Source organism: Phocoena phocoena, chromosome 10 (assembly GCF_963924675.1).
Source record: "Phocoena phocoena chromosome 10, mPhoPho1.1, whole genome shotgun sequence".
NCBI lineage: Eukaryota > Metazoa > Chordata > Mammalia > Artiodactyla > Phocoenidae > Phocoena > Phocoena phocoena.
In genome coordinates, this window is record NC_089228.1 from 65,555,202 (window position 1) to 65,574,000 (window position 18,799).

Here is an 18,799-nt window from a genome sequence, read left to right on the forward strand (position 1 = left end):
GTACAGTCTTAACCACTGGACTGACCGTCAGGAAAGTCCAGTGAAACCTGTTTCTGCCAGTTATTTGTACCTTGCACATAGTAAGACACAAGTGTCAGTAAAATGAATGAATGAATGAACTGTGAAATACTCTGCACTGCTGAGCCATCTCTGTTTAACCTTCCAGGAGAAAAAAAAAAAAAAGAAGGCTAAAATTCCTAATGAAACAACAATGTCTTACGAGGGCTTTTGAGGGTACTCTTTCTATATGAAAGCCTGTTTAGATAAAGCACCACAACATGAAAACTTTCACATACCTGTCTTATTTTGCTTTTGTGATTTGATTTAAATAAATAAAAAGGTTCACACTGGTTAATAAAAAGAGAGGAGCGTTTGCTGCATGACTGTGAAATAATATGCTCTCGAAGTGTATACTGATGGCAGCATCAGATAACACCACCAGGGCCCTCCTCCTCCTTTCTCATTTCCTGGGCCAGTCCCAGTCTGCGCTTCGCCCACCTAGTGCTCCTTTTGTATCATTTATGTACACTGAATGCAAACACAGAAGAATACAGGGTTTAGTATTAAGTTCTGTCCTGATCCTGTACTGCAAACATGGTGTGGTGAGGCCCTGCTCATGGGGCTGGCTTGGCTGGCAAGGGCCAGAGACTGACCAAGCCCTGATCGAACCCACTTGTCTCTCATTAATTAGAAATCAAGTCTGTACTGGAGTAATGGGCAGGGCAATGAGGACTCTTCTCTCAGGAGCACTCAAAGCAGCGCCCTTCCCTTGACGGATGCTGACCGCACAAGAAGGCTTGCTGGTGGAATATCAGGGCCAGATCATCATGATGGGAACTTCTGCAGATGCTTTAACACTGGTGTTCAAGCCACTTTCAAGTGACAGTCCTCAAAATTTCAAAGATGCAGTGGCTGAAGACAAGTATGAGAACAAGCCAAAGAAAAGAAAATAAACGTACTTTTATGCATGAAGGCTGCTCATGGGGCAGGCTCAGTTCACAGCCTACTGATTGTGCCAAAGTTGTGCTTAAAAGCGTAACTCAGTTATAAGCGTGGTGAACTGTTTAAAAAGCCCTGTAAGAGCATTTTTTATACTTATCCCTGTAACACAGTTTTTCTGTTGCTCTTAACTAACTTCTAGGTCCTGCTGGGGACCTTCACATCTATCCATCCATCCTCCCTCTAACCACCCATCCAATCCTTTGCCATGCATCCATCCTCTGTTCTTCCTCCATCATCCACCTTTCCATCCTCCCTCCAGACATCCTCCATCCTCCTTCCATTCTTCCTCTGTCATTCATTCTCCCATCCCCCCAAGCTCCCCATGGCCAAAGGGAACTCCCAGAGCCTTCACCTACCCCCTGACAAATCAAGAAAATCACCAGGAAGAATAAAACTCAAACATAATTGTGAATGAAAAGATATTATTTAAAGTCCTACAAGGAGATGAAGGATGTTGGTTGAGTTTGACTTCCCTTTCATTAAAAACTTCAGAAAAGGCTATTTGCTATTTGAAATTCTAGTCCCCAAGATCTCATGTAATAGCAAGTGTGCTAGAATCCAGGTGAGATGCAGGCTCTCTCATGGCCATCTCTTAGGGTAGAGGAGATTCCTAGAAAGGAAGAAAGAAGTGATAAGAGTCTCACTGGGGAGAACACCTAAAAGGAGAGAACACTTATCCAAGTTCCCGGCCATGTGGCCATTGGTGCTGTACTATGGGAGTCCTGAGGCACAGGGTGAGGCTGCTGGTCCCAATTCCTCTCAGAATTTCCATTCAAGCTCCTGTACACTTTCCTTACATGCCACTGTCTCCCCCACCTCTCTTACAATTAATTCACAGTATCACCTCCCCGCACCTCCACCCCAGCCAATGGCTGGCTGATTGAGGGAGAATAAACTGTCTTTCCTTCAGCCATATTTGGTTTCATCTTGCCACCCCCCTGCTCAAAAGCATTGCTAGCACTCTTGATTCCTCTCCCATTAAAGGTGAACTCTTCTTTGCTTGGCTTTCAAAGGTCTTCCTCCAAAATTCACCCCATCCTCTTTAAGCACACCTCACTCACCACAATCAGGCTGGCCAGTATCCCCTGAACACACCCTGCCTGTGAATGCCTCTGGGCCTTCCTGCATGTGACTCCTTTTCCCTCCAATTCGGTTTGAATCTATCATTTCTTTCTTTCTTTTTTTTCTCTTGGCCGCACTGCATGTCATGTGGGATTTTAGTTCCCCGACCAGGGATCGAACCTGTGCCCCCTGCAGTGGAAATGCAGAGTTCTAACCATTGGACTGCCAGGGAAGTCCCAGCTTGAACCTATCATTCACCAAGGTATCATTTTCCTGGCTACTCCAAACCTCATTGTTTTCTCCTTCCTCCAAACTCAAGAGCACTTAAAACTCATCTGGAACTCAATATACTCCATCTTTACTGGTCTCATTCTTTCCTATGAGCTAGTCACATCTAAGTAATCAGACAGTAAATTCTTTGACAATAAGGAAGTATTAGCACAGGCTGAGGAACCTAGGAGGCCTCCCTTATTGACTAAATAATATCAAACCTCTCTCTGTTAAAGTACTTTTTTTTTTTTGCGGTACATGGGCCTCTCACTGTTGTGGCCTCTCTCGTTGTGGAGCACAGGCTCTGGATGCGCAGGCTCAGCGGCCATGGCTCACGGGCCCAGCCGCTCCGCGGCATGTGGGATCTTCCCGGACCGGGGCACAAACCCGTGTCCCCTGCATCGGCAGGCGGACTCTCAACCACTGCACTCCAGGGAAGCCCCTGTTAAAGTAGTTTTGATGAATGTCCACAGCTTTGAAAAGGGTCTCGCTTTCAGTCGAGCTCTAAGGAAGCCCATACTTTCCCCTGATGTACAGCAGCCTTTTACATTGTGCACCTGGTCCTGCTGGAATACAATCAGAGCACACTTAGCAAAGAACAAGTCACTGAAACCTGAGCATCTACACCAGACACAAATCCTCACACTTTTTAAAAATTAATCATCAATTTTATACACATCACTGTATACATGTCAATCCTAATCACCCAATTCATCACCCCTCCCACACAGCTTTCCCGCCTTGGTGTCCATACGTTTGTTCTCTACATCTGTGTCTCAATTTCTGCCCTGCAAACCAGTTCATCTGTACCATTTTTTTTTTTTTTTTTTTTTTTTTTTTTGCGGTACGCAGGCCTCTCACTGTTGTGGCCTCTCCCATTGCGGAGCACAGGCTCCGGACACGCAGGCTCAGCAGCCATGGCTCAGGGGCCCAGCCGCTCAGCGGCATGTGGGATCTCCCCGGACTGGGGCACGAACCCATGTCCCCTGCATCGGCAGGCAGGCTCTCAACCACTGCGCCACCAGGGAAGCCCCTGTACCATTTTTCTAGGTTCAACATGTATGCATTAATATACAATATTTGTTTTTCTCTTTCTGACTTACTTCACTCTGTATGACAGTCTCTAGATCCATCCACGTCTCAACAAATGACCCAATTTCGTTCCTTTTTATGGCTGAGTAATATTCCATCATATATATGTGCCACATCTTTATCCATTCGTCTGTCGACGGGCATTCAGATTGCTTCCATAACCTGGCTATTGTAAATAGTGCTGCAATGAACACTGGGGTGCATGTGCCTTTTAAAAATTGTGAAATTCTCCGGGTATATGCCGAGTAGTGGGATTGCAGGGTCATATGGTAATTCTATTTTTAGTTTTTTTAAGGAACCTCCATATTGTTCTCCATAGTGACTGTATCAGTTTACATTCCCACCAACAATGCAAGAGGGTTCCCTTTTCTCCACACCCTCTCCAGCATTTGTTGTTCGTAGATTTTCTGATGAAGCCCATTCTAACTGGTGTGAGGTGATACCTCATTGTAGTTTTGATTTGCATTTCTCTAATAATTAGTGATGTTGAGCAGCTTTTCATGTGCTTCTTGGCCGTCTTCTTTGGAGAAATGTCTATTTAGGTCTTCTGCCCCTTTTTGGACTGGGTTGTTTGTTTTTTTAATATCGAGCTGCATGAGCTGTTTATATATTTTGGAGATGAATCCTTTGTCTGTTGATTCATATGCAAATATTTTCTCCCATTCTGAGGGTTGTCTTTTCATCTTGTTTATGGTTTCCTTTGCTGTGCAAAAGCTTTTAAGCTTGTTTATTTGTTTATTTTTGTTTTTATTTCCATTACTCTAGGAGGTGGATAAAAAAAGATCTTGCTGTGATTTATGTCAAAGAGTGTTCTTCCTATGTTTTCCTCTAAGACTTTTATAGTGTCTGGTCTTACATTTAGGTCTCTAATCCATTTTGAGTTTATTTTTGTGTATGGTGTTAGGGAATGTTCAATTTCATTCTTTTAGATGTAGCTGTCCAGTTTTTCCAGCACCACTTATTGAAGAGACTGTCTTTTCTCCATTGTATATCCTTGCCTCCTTTGTCATAGATTAGTTGACCATAGGTGTGTGGGTTTACCTCTGGGCTTCCTATCTTGTTCCATTGATCTTTGTTTCTGTTTTTGTGCCAGTACCATATTGTCTTGATTACTGTAGCTTTGTAGTATAGTCTGAAGTCAGGGAGTCTGATTCCTCCAGCTCTGTTTTTTTCCCTCAGGACTGCTTTGGCTATTCAGGGTCTTTTGTGTCTCCATACAAATTTTAAGATTTTTTGTTCTAGTTCTGTAAAAACTGCCATTGGTAATTTGATAGGGATTGCATTGAATCTGTAGATTGCTTTGGGTAGTACAGTCATTTTCACAATATTGATTCTTCCAATCCAAGAACATGGTATATCTCTCCATCTGTATCATCTTTAATTTCTTTCATCAGGGTCTTAAAGTTTTCTGTATACAGGTCTTCTGTCTCCCTAGGTAGGATTATTCCTAGGCATTTAATTATTTTTGTTGCACTGGTAAATGGGTGTTTCCTTTATTTCTCTTTCAGATTTTTCATCATTAGTGTATAGGAATGCAGGATATTTCTGTGCATTGATTTTGTATCCTGCTACTTTACCAAATTCATTGATTAGCTCTAGTAGTTTTCTGGTGGCATCTTTAGGATTCTCTATGTATAGTATCATGTCATCTGCAAACAGTGACAGTTTTACTTCTTCTTTTCCAATTTGTATTCCTTTTATTTCTTTTTCTTCTCTGATTGCCAAGACTAGGACTTCCAAAAGTATGTTGAATAATAGCGGTAAGAGTGGACATCCTTGTCTTGTTCCTGATCTTAGAGGAAATGCTTTCAGTTTTTCACCACTGAGAATGATGTTTGTTGTGGGTTTGTCATATATGGCCTTTATTATGTTGAGGTAGGTTCCCTCTATGCCCACTTTCTGGAGAGTTTTTATCATAAATGGGTGTTGAATTTTGTCAAAAGCTTTTTCTGCATCTATTGAGATTATCATATGGTTTTTCTTCTTCAATTTGTTAATATGGTGTATCACATTGATTGATTTGCATATACTGAAGAATCCTTGCATCCCTGGGATAAATCCCACTTGATCATGGTGTATGATCCTTTTAATGTGTTGTTGGATTCTGTTTGCTAGTATTTTGTTGAGGATTTTTGCATCTATATTCATCAGTGACATTGGTCTGTAATTTTCTTTTTTTGTAGTATGTTTGCCTGGTTTTGGTATCAGGGTGATGGTGGGCTCATAGAATGAGTTTAGGAGTTTTCCTTCCTCTGCAATTTTTTGGAAGCATTTAAGAAGGATGGGTGTTAGCTCTTCTCTAAATGTTTGATAGAATTCACCTGTGAAGCCATCTGGTCCTGGACTTTTGTTTGTCGGAAGATTTTTAATCATAGTTTCAATTTCATTACTTGTGACTGGTCTGTTCATATTTTCTATTTCTTCTTGGTTCAGTCTTGGAAGGTTATATCTTTCTAAGAATTTGTCCATTTCTTCCAAGTTGTCCATTTTATTGGCATAGAGTTGCCTGTCTCTTAGGATGCTCTGTATTTCTGTGGTGTCTGTTGTAACTTCTCCTTTTTCATTTCTAATTTTATTGATTTGAGTCCTCTCCCTCTTTTTCTTGATGAGTCTGGCTAATGGTTTATCAATTTTGTTTATCTTCTCAAAGAACCAGCTTTTAGTTTTATTGATCTTTGCTACTGTTTTCTTTGTTTCTATTTCAGTTATTTCTGCTCTGATCTTTATGATTTCTTTCCTTCTGCTAACTTTGGGTTTTGCTTGTTCTTCTTTCTCTAGTCTCTTTAGGTGTTACGGTTAGATTATTTATTTGAGATTTTTCTTGTTTCTTGAGGTAGGCTTTTATAGCTATAAACTTCCCTCTTAGAACTGCTTTTGCTGCATCCCATAGGTTTTGGATTGTGGTGTTTTCATTGTCATTTGTCTCTAGGTATTTTTTGATTTCCCCTTTGATTTCTTCAATGATCTCTTGGTTATTTAGTAACGCACTGTTTAGCCTCCATGTGTTTGTGTTTTATACGTTTTTTCCCTGTAACTGATTTCTAATCTCATAGCGTTGTGGTCAGAAAAGATGCTTGATATAATTTCAATTTTCTTAAATTTACTGAGGCTTGATTTGTGACCCAAGATGTGATCTATCCTGGAGAATGTTCCATGCACACTTGAGAAGAAAGTGTAATCTGCTGTTTTTGGATGGAATGTCCTAGAAATATCAATTAAATCTATCTGTTCTATTTTGTCATTTAAAGCTTGTGCTTCCTTATTTATTTTCTGTTTGGATGATCTGTGCATTGGTGTAAGTGAGGTGGTAAAGTCTCCCATTATTATTGTGTTACTGTCCATTTCTTCTTTTATAGCTGTTAGCAGTTGCCTTATGTACTGAGGTGCTCCTATGTTGGGTGCATATATATTTATAATTGTTATATCTTCTTCTTGGATTGATCTCTTGATCATTATGTAGTGTCCTTCCTTGTCTATTGTAACATTCTTTATTTTAAAGTCTATTTTACCTGATATGAGTATTGTTATTTCAGCTTTCTTTTGATTGCCATTTGCATGGAATATCTTTTTCCATCCCCTCACTTTCAGTCTGTCTGCGTCCCTAGGTCTGAAGTGGGTCTCTTGTAGACAGCATATATATGGGTCTTGTTTTTGTATCCATTCAGCGAGCCTGTGTCTTTTGGTTGGAGCATTTAATCCATTCACGTTTAAGGTAATTATCGATATGTATGTTCCTATGACCATTTTCTTAATTGTTTTGGGTTTGTTTTTGTAGGGCCTTTTCTTCTCTTGTGTTTCCCACTTAGAGAAGTTCCTTTAGCATTTGTCGTAGAGCTGAATTCTCTTAGCTTTTGCTTGTCTGTAAAGGTTTTGATTTCTCCGTCGAATCTGAATGAGATCCTTGCCGGGTAGAGTAAAATTAGTTGTAGGTTCCTCCCTTTCATCACTTTAAGTATATCATGCCACTCCCTTCTGGCTTGTAGAGTTTCTGCTGAGAAATCAGCTGTTAACCTTATGGGAGTTCCCTTGTATGTTATTTGTTGTTTTTCCCTTACTGCTTTCAATAATTTTTCTTTGTCTTTAATTTTGCCAATTTGATTACTATGTTTCTCAGCGTGTTTCTCCTTGGGTTTATCCTGTATGGGACTAGCTGAGTTTCCTGGACTTAGGTGGCTATTTTCTTTCCCACGTTAGGGACGTTTTCGACTATAATCTCTTCAAATATTTTCTTGCGTCCTTTCTCTCTCTCTTCTCCTCTGGGACCCCTATAGTGCGAATGTTGTTGCGTTTAATGTTGTCCCAAAGGTCTCTTAGGCTGTCTTCATTTTTTTTTTTTTTTTTTGCATTACACGGGCCTCTCACTGTTGTGGCCTCTCCCGTTGCGGAGCACAGGCTCTGGATGCGCAGGCTCAGCGGCCATGGCTCACGGGCCCAGCCGCTCCACGGCATGTGGGATCTTCCCGGAACGGGCCATGAACCCATGTCCCCTGCATCGGCAGGTGGACTCTCAATCACTGCGCCACTAGGGAAGCCCTGTCTTCATTTCACTCTTATTTCTTTATTCTGTTCTGCATCAGTGAATTCCACCATTCTGTCTTCCAGGTCAGTTATCCGTTCTTCTGCCTCAGTTATTCTGCTATTGATTCCTTCTAGTGTAGTTTTCATTTCAGTTACTGTATTGTTCATCTCTGTTTGTTCTTTAATTCTTCTAGGTCTTTGTTAAACATTTCTTGCATCTTCTCGTTCTTTGCCTCCATTGTTTTTCCGAGGTTCTGGATCATCTTCACTATCATTACTCTGAATTCTTTTTCTGGAAGGTTGCCTATCTCCACTTCATTTAGTTGTTTTTCTGGGGTTTTATCTTGTTCCTTCATCTGGTACATAGCCCTCTGCCTTTTCATCTTGTCTATATTCCTGTGAATGTGGTTTTTGTTCCACAGGCTGCAGGACTGTGGTTCTTCTTGCTTCTGCTGTCTGCCCTCTGGTGGATAAGGCTATGTAACCTCATACTTTTGAATTATACTTATCTGCTTGAATTTCACCAGTCCCACTTTGAGAATTTTCATCAGAAATTAAAATGCTAAATTCAGAGTACAGGGAAAAGAACACGTCGTTACAACTGAAGTAAAATATGCTATCTTGGGAACACTAGCTCTGTTTCAGCTACAAGACTGCCCAGCATCAGCTCAGCCTATAACAATGCTCAGAGTCCCAAAGCAAAGAAGATGGAGCTGAACGTTCTACTTTGAAGCCGTTGAGGTACAAAAGAGAGAGTTCCTGGAAATACTTTTTATTCTCAGTCAGATAGTAATGTTACAAACAACAAAAGACATTTTCTAAGGCTCACAGTGTTTGCTTGATTTATTTTTAAAATGCACACATGACCCATGCCAATGCAAACACCAACAAGGCTGGGAGGACTTTGCTGGTTCCTCAGGGTTTTCAAAAGAGAGACATCTTAATATCATTAAACCAGAGTTTCCTGGCAAACCCCTTCTGTACAGAATGTGCTAATTTGCCAGCGAAAAGGGGCAGGTTCCTCAGTTGATGGGCACTGCTTCCTTCTTGGTCACAAATTCTTTCGTAGCTCCTGAAGATGAACAAGAAGGTCTCTACAACCTGACACTAAGTGTATAAACTACCTTCAGAGAACAGCAAACAAACTTTGCTTCTGCCAGCAAGCCTCAGCATAGTGTGGTGTAGAAGAACACGAGGCTCCAACTGGGTTCCCTGGGTTCCAGCCCATGGCCCATCCCCAATTTGCTGTGTGAATGTGAGCAAGTCACTTACAACTTCCTTATTGTTTTGTCAAATGAAGAGTATAACTAACTACAAAAGTTACAAGAGTGTCGTGAATTAAGAATAAGAATAAATGCAGTAGAGGTGCTTTGAGTAACAGCAGTTTTACATGTTAGACAGATAGCATTAAGCTCAGTCCTTGGACCTCTTCTCCATCTATACCAGTGGTTTCCAAGTAGGGAAGTTTTGCTCCTGCCCCAGGGGGCATTTGGCAATGTCTGGAGATGTTTTTGGCTCTTACACTTGGGGCTAGTGAGGTACTACTGGCATCCAGTGGGTAAAGGCCAGGGATGCTGCTGAACATCTTACGATGCATAAGATCCATACCACACTGCCCTCTGAAGCAAAAGAAGACGCATCCGGCCTAAAATGTCAATAGGCTTACTCTGTTGGCTGAGAAAACCCTGCTTTACATAGACTCATCACTTTGTGGATTGCAGCCAGGCTCATTGCAGCCAGGCTCATAGCATTAGATACCATCCACATGAAATGACTCCCAATTTTTTTATCTCCACCCAAACCCTCTCTCCTAAACTCTATGTCCAATCTGGATATACAGCAGCCTACTTGATACCTCCCATCTGGATGCCAATGTACCCAAAATGAATTCCTGATCTCTCCCCACCTCTACCATAGCCTTTCTTCTCTCTGTGGATGGCAATTTTACCCTTTTATTTGCTCGGGCCAAAAACTTTGGTGTCATCATTTATTCCCTCTTACACCCCGCTTCCAACCCATTAGCAAATCCTGTTAGTGCTAGCTAACAAACCAGATCCAGACACAGACCTCTTTTACCTCTGCTGCTACCAATCTGGTCCAAAACACCCATTCTCTTTACCTAGATGATTGCACTAACTTCCCTACTGGTCCCCTGCTTCTATCCTTGCCCTGTACTCTCCACAAGAGAGCCAGAGAGTGATCCTTTTACTCTCTGGCATGAAGTCAGACCACATCACCCCTCTGCTCAAAATCCTTCAGTGGTTCCTTCTGTCCCTCAGTGCAAAAGCCCAAAGCTTCACAAAGGCCACAAATCCTTCCATGATCTGGTTTTCATCCCCGACTTCATTTCCCTCTATCCTGTTCCTACCCACTCTGGTCTTGAACAAACCAGGTGAACTTCCACCTCAGGACTTGTACTGACTGTAAAATATTCTTTCTCCAGATGGCCTTTGCAGAAACTAAATCTGGCTTTAAAGGGAGTTAGATCGCCCCTAAGTATGTTCTAGTTTTAAAATACTAAGTATGTTCAAAGGGAGATGTTAAATTCATTACAGAAAAACGGAAAACTCCAGAGACTGTATCTTTTGGCCACAATCAGGAATAGACAGGTGACTTCAAGAGGTATAGGTGCTGCTGTCACAAAAGTGAGTTAACGGAAATTTCAATGTAACCAAAAATCTAAACCCAAGTGACCATGGAAGTTCTAGGGAATATTTTCCCTTCATAGAGGCTGGAGAGAAAGGCTGATTTCTGTAGCTTCCATAGATAACAGCTTGTGGAGAGAAGGGGTTTAGCAGTAGAGAAGTCACATAATAGCTGGCCAATAATTGGCTTGATCCTCATTTGAAATGTAGCAGTGTACTACAGAAAGCATGCATGCTCTCCCTAGCCCACAGCTGTCAGTTCAGCTGATAAAAATACGTACCTGAACACTATTTGTAACTAGGAAGCAATGTAGTGGATCGTAAGAGAGCAGGCTCAGGAGTCAAAAACAACTGGTTTTGTTCATATCCTCGTTTTACCACTTTCTAGCTGCATGACCTTGGGCAGGTCATGAAACCTGTGAACCTCAAGTCTCAGCAGCTGTAAATAGGGATAATGACAGTGCCTGTCCTGTTGTGTGGACTAAATGAAGTCATGCATGTCAAACTGCTGCCTCTGCCTCTGGGGAACAAATACTGGGGGCTGGGAGGCAGGGAGGTGACTAGCATTTTTTGTAATAAACTTTGTAGATCTACTTGACTCCTTAAATTATGTACATCGATCATTTTAACAATAAAAATTAAATTTAAAAAATCCTCAGCACAGTGCCTGGCACATAGTAAGTGCTTAATGAACGGTAGCTTTACAGCTCTGATTACTGCACTCCCGTGGCCGCCACCTGGGAGTAATGTGCATTTGCTACCTGTCCCTTGCCAGAGGAGAACACAAGTTGGATAGAATATCAAGTGACACGAGTTTTCCTTCCAGCTTCTCTTTGAGCCATCTTTAAACCTTTCAGGGAAAGGGTCTGCACCTGAGAACGAAGACTCAGGTTTCATGGCAGTGGGAAGGTTATACTGCCCTCTATTGCCATTAGCTCAGCTAAGGACACCAACCACCTGCTTTTGGGTCAAATTCAGTGTGCTCTGAACTGAGCAGATGTTGGGCCCATCCTTATTAAACTCATCCCTTATTATTATATTAAACTGATTGGCTACTTCAAAGTAGATAATAAGATCCATAAGCCATTACATCCTCAGGCCCATATAGCAAAATATCTGCCTTTTCCAAACCTCTCCCTGTAACCTCTACTACATTTCTAAACCTAAACAGAGAGAAATTAACTCTTCCATGCCTTAGTCAACACAGACAGCAGCAGGTTAGAAGAGTTGATTTCTGATATAATAAAAGCAGACTAACTTCTCTAGCTCCAGATCCAAAACACACTAAAGGGTGACTGTCAGAGAGAGAGAGGAGGAGAAGCAGGTGCAAACGTGGGCAGGCAGGGCAGATGGCACTCGGCAGGGGCTGACGCTTGACAAGCATGAGGAACCTCTCCCAAAGATAATAACACGTTTCTCCTTCTGAACCAGCACTTGGCGGAAGTAATAACAGTGGCTCAGGCTGTAATCAGTTTAAAGGAGGAGTGTATGACAAACACCAGCTCCAAACGTTTTTTTTAAAAAAAATGAGAGCAAACACAAAATAAGACGCATAGTCCAAGTAACAAAATAAATGAATTTGGGATTCTTTTCAGCTCCCCCAGTGTAAATCATTACTCTTCAGAGAAAGAAAGCAAAGCATTTGGGTTGTCCTGAAGAACACCCTGGTATCACACTCTTATTCCCAGCTGTCCTGTATAAGACCATTTGGTTGGTGTCTTATTCCTCTGTAAGGCCTTCTTAGAAAACATTGAGAAATTGTGAAAATTACTGGCAAGTAAGAAAAAGAAGTACCTAATTTCAATACGACTTATTCTCTCCTTCCACACCTCTACAGATTGTTTTTTGCTACTGTACCACTGTCCAAACAGAAGCTGTCCCAGCCTCCAGAGATGAGTCACAGTTAGAATTCATTGCAAGACTAGCCTTGAGTCCACAGAGTGAACACCTACCCTACTGTGACTGTCCTCAGAGGCTCTTGGGCTAATCACATAAAAAGCGTTCATTAAAACAGCACCTAACCTTCACCAATACTTGGTCTGATTGTTCACCTGGGACAGGTCAGCCACAACTGAGCTGACAATGAGGCCAGCCAATCTTTAACAAAAGCATGGAGTCAGATTTATGAATCCTTGGAGCAGGTCAACATATACTTGCTCACCTTTCTGACCCTCTGACAGCTCTCACACAGGGAAGGCCCAGGCCCTCTGGATGTTGTGGGATGGAGCTAGGACAGGCGTTCCCACCCAGAGCTCCCCCATTCTCCCCACCACCACCCCTGCCTGTGGCACAGAGCACTGGGTCCGGAGAGCTTATGGGTTATTCAAGGGTAGCTGGGGAAGGGCTCCAGGGGGTGTCCAGTTCCTGGCACTGACAGATGGGCCATTATGTTGGCATTCACCCAACCCTCACATAAGATGCATGAAGCAATCTTTTCATTTCATCCTACCAACCTTAGCAAGTTAAACTGTAACTATGGAGGCAGCAGGAAACTGTATCTGCCTACTAAAACTGTGGTCATGGGCTTCCAAGAGCGTCATGTTCTTTCCCAGCCTTCAGGGCAGGCAGGGAATTTCTTTAGAGTAAATCAAATCTATTGCCAACTCAGTGATCCCTGATACCAGGGCATCAGGTACTCCTCCAACCCATCCAATAAAGATGGCACCTGGTGTGAACTGAACACACTTGCCCCAACTCTAGCGCTCTAGGGGGCTCTCATCCTTTCCACTCACTCATAAATAAAAAGGGCTATTTATTATTAAGCCCACATGGTTGGTACACCCTGAGAGTTTAAAAAGTTTTTATTTTTATCAACCAGAAAAAGAAATCACTACTTTAAAGACTCAACAAACAGGGGAACTCTTCAAAAAAAAAAAAGACGCCACAGGCAATCCTCAGTTTACATTAGAGCCACTTATCTTATTTCAACTCTGCTTCTTTCACATCTTGATGACACTGCTCATCAACTCAGTTAATGCTTTCGCTCAACACAGCCTCCATCCCAACAGGAAGATCTAAGGAAAGCCCAGGTTCACCTACTAATACCTTTAGTAACGTGGTGCCTGGATGTGAATCCCAGCTCTGCCTCTTGCTAGCTGTGTGATACTGAGGTAAGTTACTTAGCCCCTCGGAGCTTTTATTTTCTTACCAAAATATGAAGATGATATATGTAAAGTACTTGGCACTTACCTGGCACATAGGAACGGTTAAAAAATAACTCTAGTATATACCTGATCTTGCCACTTATAGCCCTTCAGAACCTCAAGTATTCTTGCCTTTAAAAATAAATAAATCTATATTCTCAAGCCAAACACAAATGCTTAGAATCATGAATTATCTCTGCCTTAAGGTATTCATTTAAGTATAGTTCCAATTCTTTTCGAAGCCATTTGTAATTATTTCACCCAAATTTTTTCATCAAATTACTTCATCCAAAGGAACACACTGCAACCAACTGAATGTATCTCCCACTGTCCATCACCCGTATCTCCTGACCACACATCCCTTACTCAGTATTCTGCCCTCAGCACTTCAACTGTTCTCCTACCATCATCCTTCCTGTCTTTCCAAATCTGTCCATTCTTTGAAAAGCCCTTTCCATCAACTCCACCTCTACTTCATCTCTGCCTTCCGTAACTCTAACCCCCAGCCATGCACACAAATTATACATTTTGACTGTGCTGTGCTCTACTGACCAAATTCATACTTCACCTTGACTGAATTGTATGTGTGTTTCATCTCCCCTACTGTACTGTGAGCTGCTGGTTGGTAGGGATAACTTCTTTTATTCTTCAAGTTCCCTTACTCAATAATCTACACTGCTCTGTACATCAGTGCAGAAATGTGTTAATAAATGTGTTAATAAATACTTACTGATAACTTACTGATAACTATACCCTACCCCATTTCTAAGGAGCCCTAAGAGGTGGAGCTGACTCAACTTTAGCCAGAAATGCTTTCAGAGGACTTGCTTTAAGAGGACTGCTTAACTTAAGAAGAAAAGGAGGCTCCGATTTCTCTTTGGGGTCCAAGTGCCATATTCTCAATGCATTATAGGCAACAGTCTTGTATATCGTCTCCAATGAGAACCTTTTCTCTGTGGTTCTTGAAAATGCTATTTCTAAATGATTCTACAGAGTTCATGAAAAAAATTACATAACATACCATGAGTTCATCAACCTCAAGAAATATCTCAATAGCCTCACCATAGCCCAGCCCTTCCAAAAAAGAGCAGCATGGCAGGACCTCAATTAAGGCTGGTAGGTAATCCATTCAGACAACCCCCACCCCACCCTGGGCCAGGGCAATGACAGACTTAAAAGGTATCAGTCCCTAAAGCCCTAAAGGAGTGAAAAACAACTAACAGGCTCACAACTCAGGAAAACGAGTGCAGTGCACTGGCCAGGAACACCAGCCCTCTCCTAAGACTACAGTGATAGCTAAGCCAGGGAGTTTACAGTCGGGTGAAGAGGCTTCCATTACAGAAAGCACTGGAGCAACTGGCTTTGCCTCCTCCAACTCTCATCTTCCCATTACACTCAACTGCCCTAAAGTTCTCCTTCTAACAGGGCATGCTTAGCCTAGGGCCTATACCACCCAGAACAGTCATACCCTGGAGGGTTAAATTTAAGGAAGAGAAATCTGGAGCAATAGGAACTTAGTGGAAAATCTTTTGTTAGAGTATTAAGATGTGAAGTCTTTCCTCAAATATAAGCCATTTATTGCCTTGCCAATTTACTTCTCTCATATCCTGTATGACTAACATGATTCCACACAATCCTTTATAATGACCATCCAACCAATAAATCAATCCTGTTGCACTACTGTTGAATGAAGTCCCTCTTACTGGTCCCTGTGGAGAAAGAGAATTCATATCACCAAGTTTCTTTTCTTAATTTGCCTCTGGATCTAGACCACATATAAAGGCACTGGTCAGAAAAATGCCATTCTTACAACAGAGTGAGTTGTCCCTCAAATAAACATTATTTTTAAAAATTTGAGGGTGAATGCCAACACAAAGCAAGGAAAGACTTAACAGTTATACGATTATATAGGTGGGAGGCTGGGCCTAATACACCACATTATTAATCAGAGAAGAACGAACAGGAATGTTCACAGGCCCTGCCACACAAATCACCTACAACAGTTAGCGCTTAGCATCAGGGCTTTATTCAACCTACCAAAACCAACAACCAGGAACCATAGTCAACTCGGCGGAGTATGGAAGGTGCGTGCTGTTTAATCATCAAGCATAGCGAAACAGATCAAGAAATCAAACACCTAGAAGACTGTCTTAGAACAATCAGAATATTTAAAATCATGATTAACTTAACAAACAATTCTCTCACTTATTCCTCACACATGAAAAGTCAAAATATCACTTGGGCCACTCTGGGTTGTAGGTGAGGAGGTAGATGGGCCATAAGAGACTGGAAAGACATCAACAAGAAGACATGCAAACTAGGTAAATAAACTGGAAGCCCAACAACATTTGGACAGGATACAACATTAGGATAAATAATTGAGCTTTTTTTTGGGTCTATTTCCTCAGGAAAAACACCCCACCCAAAACCAAAAAAACACAGTAGGAACAAATTCCAAAGGTGTGCTGTTGCTCTACACTTGGTATATGCATTTACACTGGAAGAATGGCTGGTGATATTTTGACTTTCTTTTTTTTTTAAGCTAAAGGTAAAGAACTCTGTTCTTTCAGCACCCAAACCAGAGCAGAGAGACAGCAGTAAATTATAAATGTGGATGGAGTAACATCCACAGGACATGGAGATGGGGGAGGGGGGAGGGGAGAAGGGGTAGGTTTTTGTGCTGTTGCATTGGCAGGAGAGCTAAGCAGTCTTAAAGAACATTCTAGGCTTCTAGGTTTGCCATGAAGGAGTATCACAAATCCCAAGGCCCACCACCTACCCCTTCTCCTCTTCTCCGAGGGCACCTACCTTACTGTAAGTCACTACTGATAAGTTGTTTGCGTGACTGCTGGGGGACAGATTTACAGAGTTCTGTGAGAGTCTATTCTCATCTTGCTCGGTTTGGTCAGGAGCAGGAGCCCATGTGTTTTTGCTGATCGAGTCGAACTCGGAACCCCCAGGGTCTTTTAAGTTGTTTTCATCTGATTGTCGGTTCTTTTGGGGAGAGGCAAACGGGTTGAAGTTTCCTTCTACCTTGCGATGTGGCTGTGTGTTGAACTCCGTTTCAAAAGATGACAGCTGCTGCGTTACTCCTAAAAGTCCACCCACCTCCACACTGAGAATGACCCAGATGACATCTGAAACAAAAAGGCAATTCATGTCAATGCCAGGCATACCCTCAAGGCTCAAAGCAGCCACCACAGAGAACCCCAAACACCACCCAAACCATAAGATGAAATGTTTCTCTACATGCTAGTTTAGAAGCTTACTGACAAAGTTATCCAGTACATTTGCATTGCATGCAGTTCTACATTTTTGGTAACGTCAAATTCATACTCTGGTACAAATTCAGCAGACGTCTGTGGTGAGACCCATGAAACTATCTGTAAAAAGGTTACTAGTTGATTTTGATGCATAACCATATTTTGGAAATCATCACTCCAGAGAACAATGATCAATATATAGAAACCCAAAAGCTATTTTTCCAGAATTACAAGCTCTTTGCGGTTTTTGCTTTATTTTGTACATGGTTAACTCAGAAAACTCAGGCAGGCATAATTCTTGAGTCAAAAACAATGCTTATATTTACTAAAACTGCAACTTATCAACACCCCCCACACACACACTTTGGGGCAATTTAGAGTGACCTGCCCAAACTAGGACAACTGAGAGTAAAAGGGGGAGTTATTAATTACACCAGGACACAGTTGTAAGCCAGCACTAATCCTGACATATTAGAACAGATATCACCCTGGCTATTTTCACCATCTATGTGTTCAAAAGATAGCAAAATTTAGTATGCCTGAGACTTTCTATTGATAAAATAATCCAATTTAATACCAACTTTGCCTTTCTGTCAGATAGGGAAACCCTACCATCTACATTGAAACCATAAGAGATTTGTTTTAAAAGATGCACCGTCAGACTTTTGGTCATAATTCAGTTATTTCCTCAACTGTCAAAGCCATGGGTTCAAAAAGAAATGAATAAAGTAAGCGGCACTTCAATTTGATGTTCAGCACCTCAATTCAGAGAACAGTGGCATCTACTTTCCTGATGGAAGGTTTTCAAAAAGCAAGCTATAGAAAGGCCAAGAAGCTTTTAAGTGTGAACCTTGTTGAAAACAAATATGAAAAATTGTTCAGGCTCCTAAACAAGTGGTATAAGGTTGACAGGAAGAGGCAGATAAAACTTCATCAGTTAGCTACCTGGAAATACAGTAGTCTCCTTTACCCATGATTCACTTTTCATGGTTTCAATTACCCACATCAATGGTGGTCCAAAAATATTAAATGGAAAGTGCCAGAAGTAAACAATTCATAAGTTTTACATTGCGCACTGTTCTGAGTAGTGTGATGAAATCTCTCACTGTCCTGCTCCATCCTATCTGGATATGAATCATCCCTTTGTCCATCATATCCACGCTATATACGCTATCTGCTCGTTAGTCACTTAGTAGCCATCTAAGTTATCAGACTGACAATTACAATCGGGTACTGCAAAAGTGAGAGCCACAGTGAATGATAAGTGCTTAGTTAAGATGGAAAAGGCATTAAATTTGGACAATAAGATATTTTGAGAGAGACCACATTCACATAACTTTGATTACAGTATGTTGTTATAACTGTTCAACTGAATTATTATTGTTGTTAATCTCTTACTGTGCCTAATCGGTAAATTAGGCTTTATCATAGGTAGGTATGTACAGGAAAAAACACTATATATGGAGCTCAGTACTGTCTGTGGTTTCAACATCCGTACTAGGGGTCTCGGAGCATATGCCCCACAGATAAGTGGTGGACTACTGTATAATATATAAGCCTAGAACAAATACACTAAAAAGGAAATTGAAGGAAACTAAGGAAAACTCTTGGGCTGTGTTTGTTCTCAATTTTCAATCTGGGTTCTACAGCTGAGGAAGGGGATCTTAAGTGTCAGAGAGCCATAAATACTCGATTTAAGGTTAGTGATTTGGAAGCTGTATTAAGAACTTGGTTGTATCCAAACAGCTATGAGCCAAAACCTTAGTAAGTAGAGATGCAGTGACATCTACTGTTCACTTCTATA

The 18,799-nt window shown here is 41.5% G+C and overlaps 1 protein-coding gene across 1 annotated transcript in view; it reads right to left on the reverse strand.

Moving 5' to 3' along the window:
* Window positions 1–1,411: 1,411 nt before the first annotated feature.
* Window positions 1,412–18,799, reverse strand: part of ILRUN (inflammation and lipid regulator with UBA-like and NBR1-like domains) — a 119,145-nt gene continuing 101,757 nt past the window's right edge. Inside the window, exons 4-5 of the mRNA XM_065886098.1 lie at window positions 16,766–16,869; window positions 1,412–1,612 (exon numbers count right to left, since the gene is read on the reverse strand). Of these exons, the coding sequence (XP_065742170.1) occupies window positions 1,595–1,612; window positions 16,766–16,869 (122 nt within the window). The 3' untranslated portion in view covers window positions 1,412–1,594. The remainder of the gene's footprint in view (window positions 1,613–16,765; window positions 16,870–18,799) is intronic.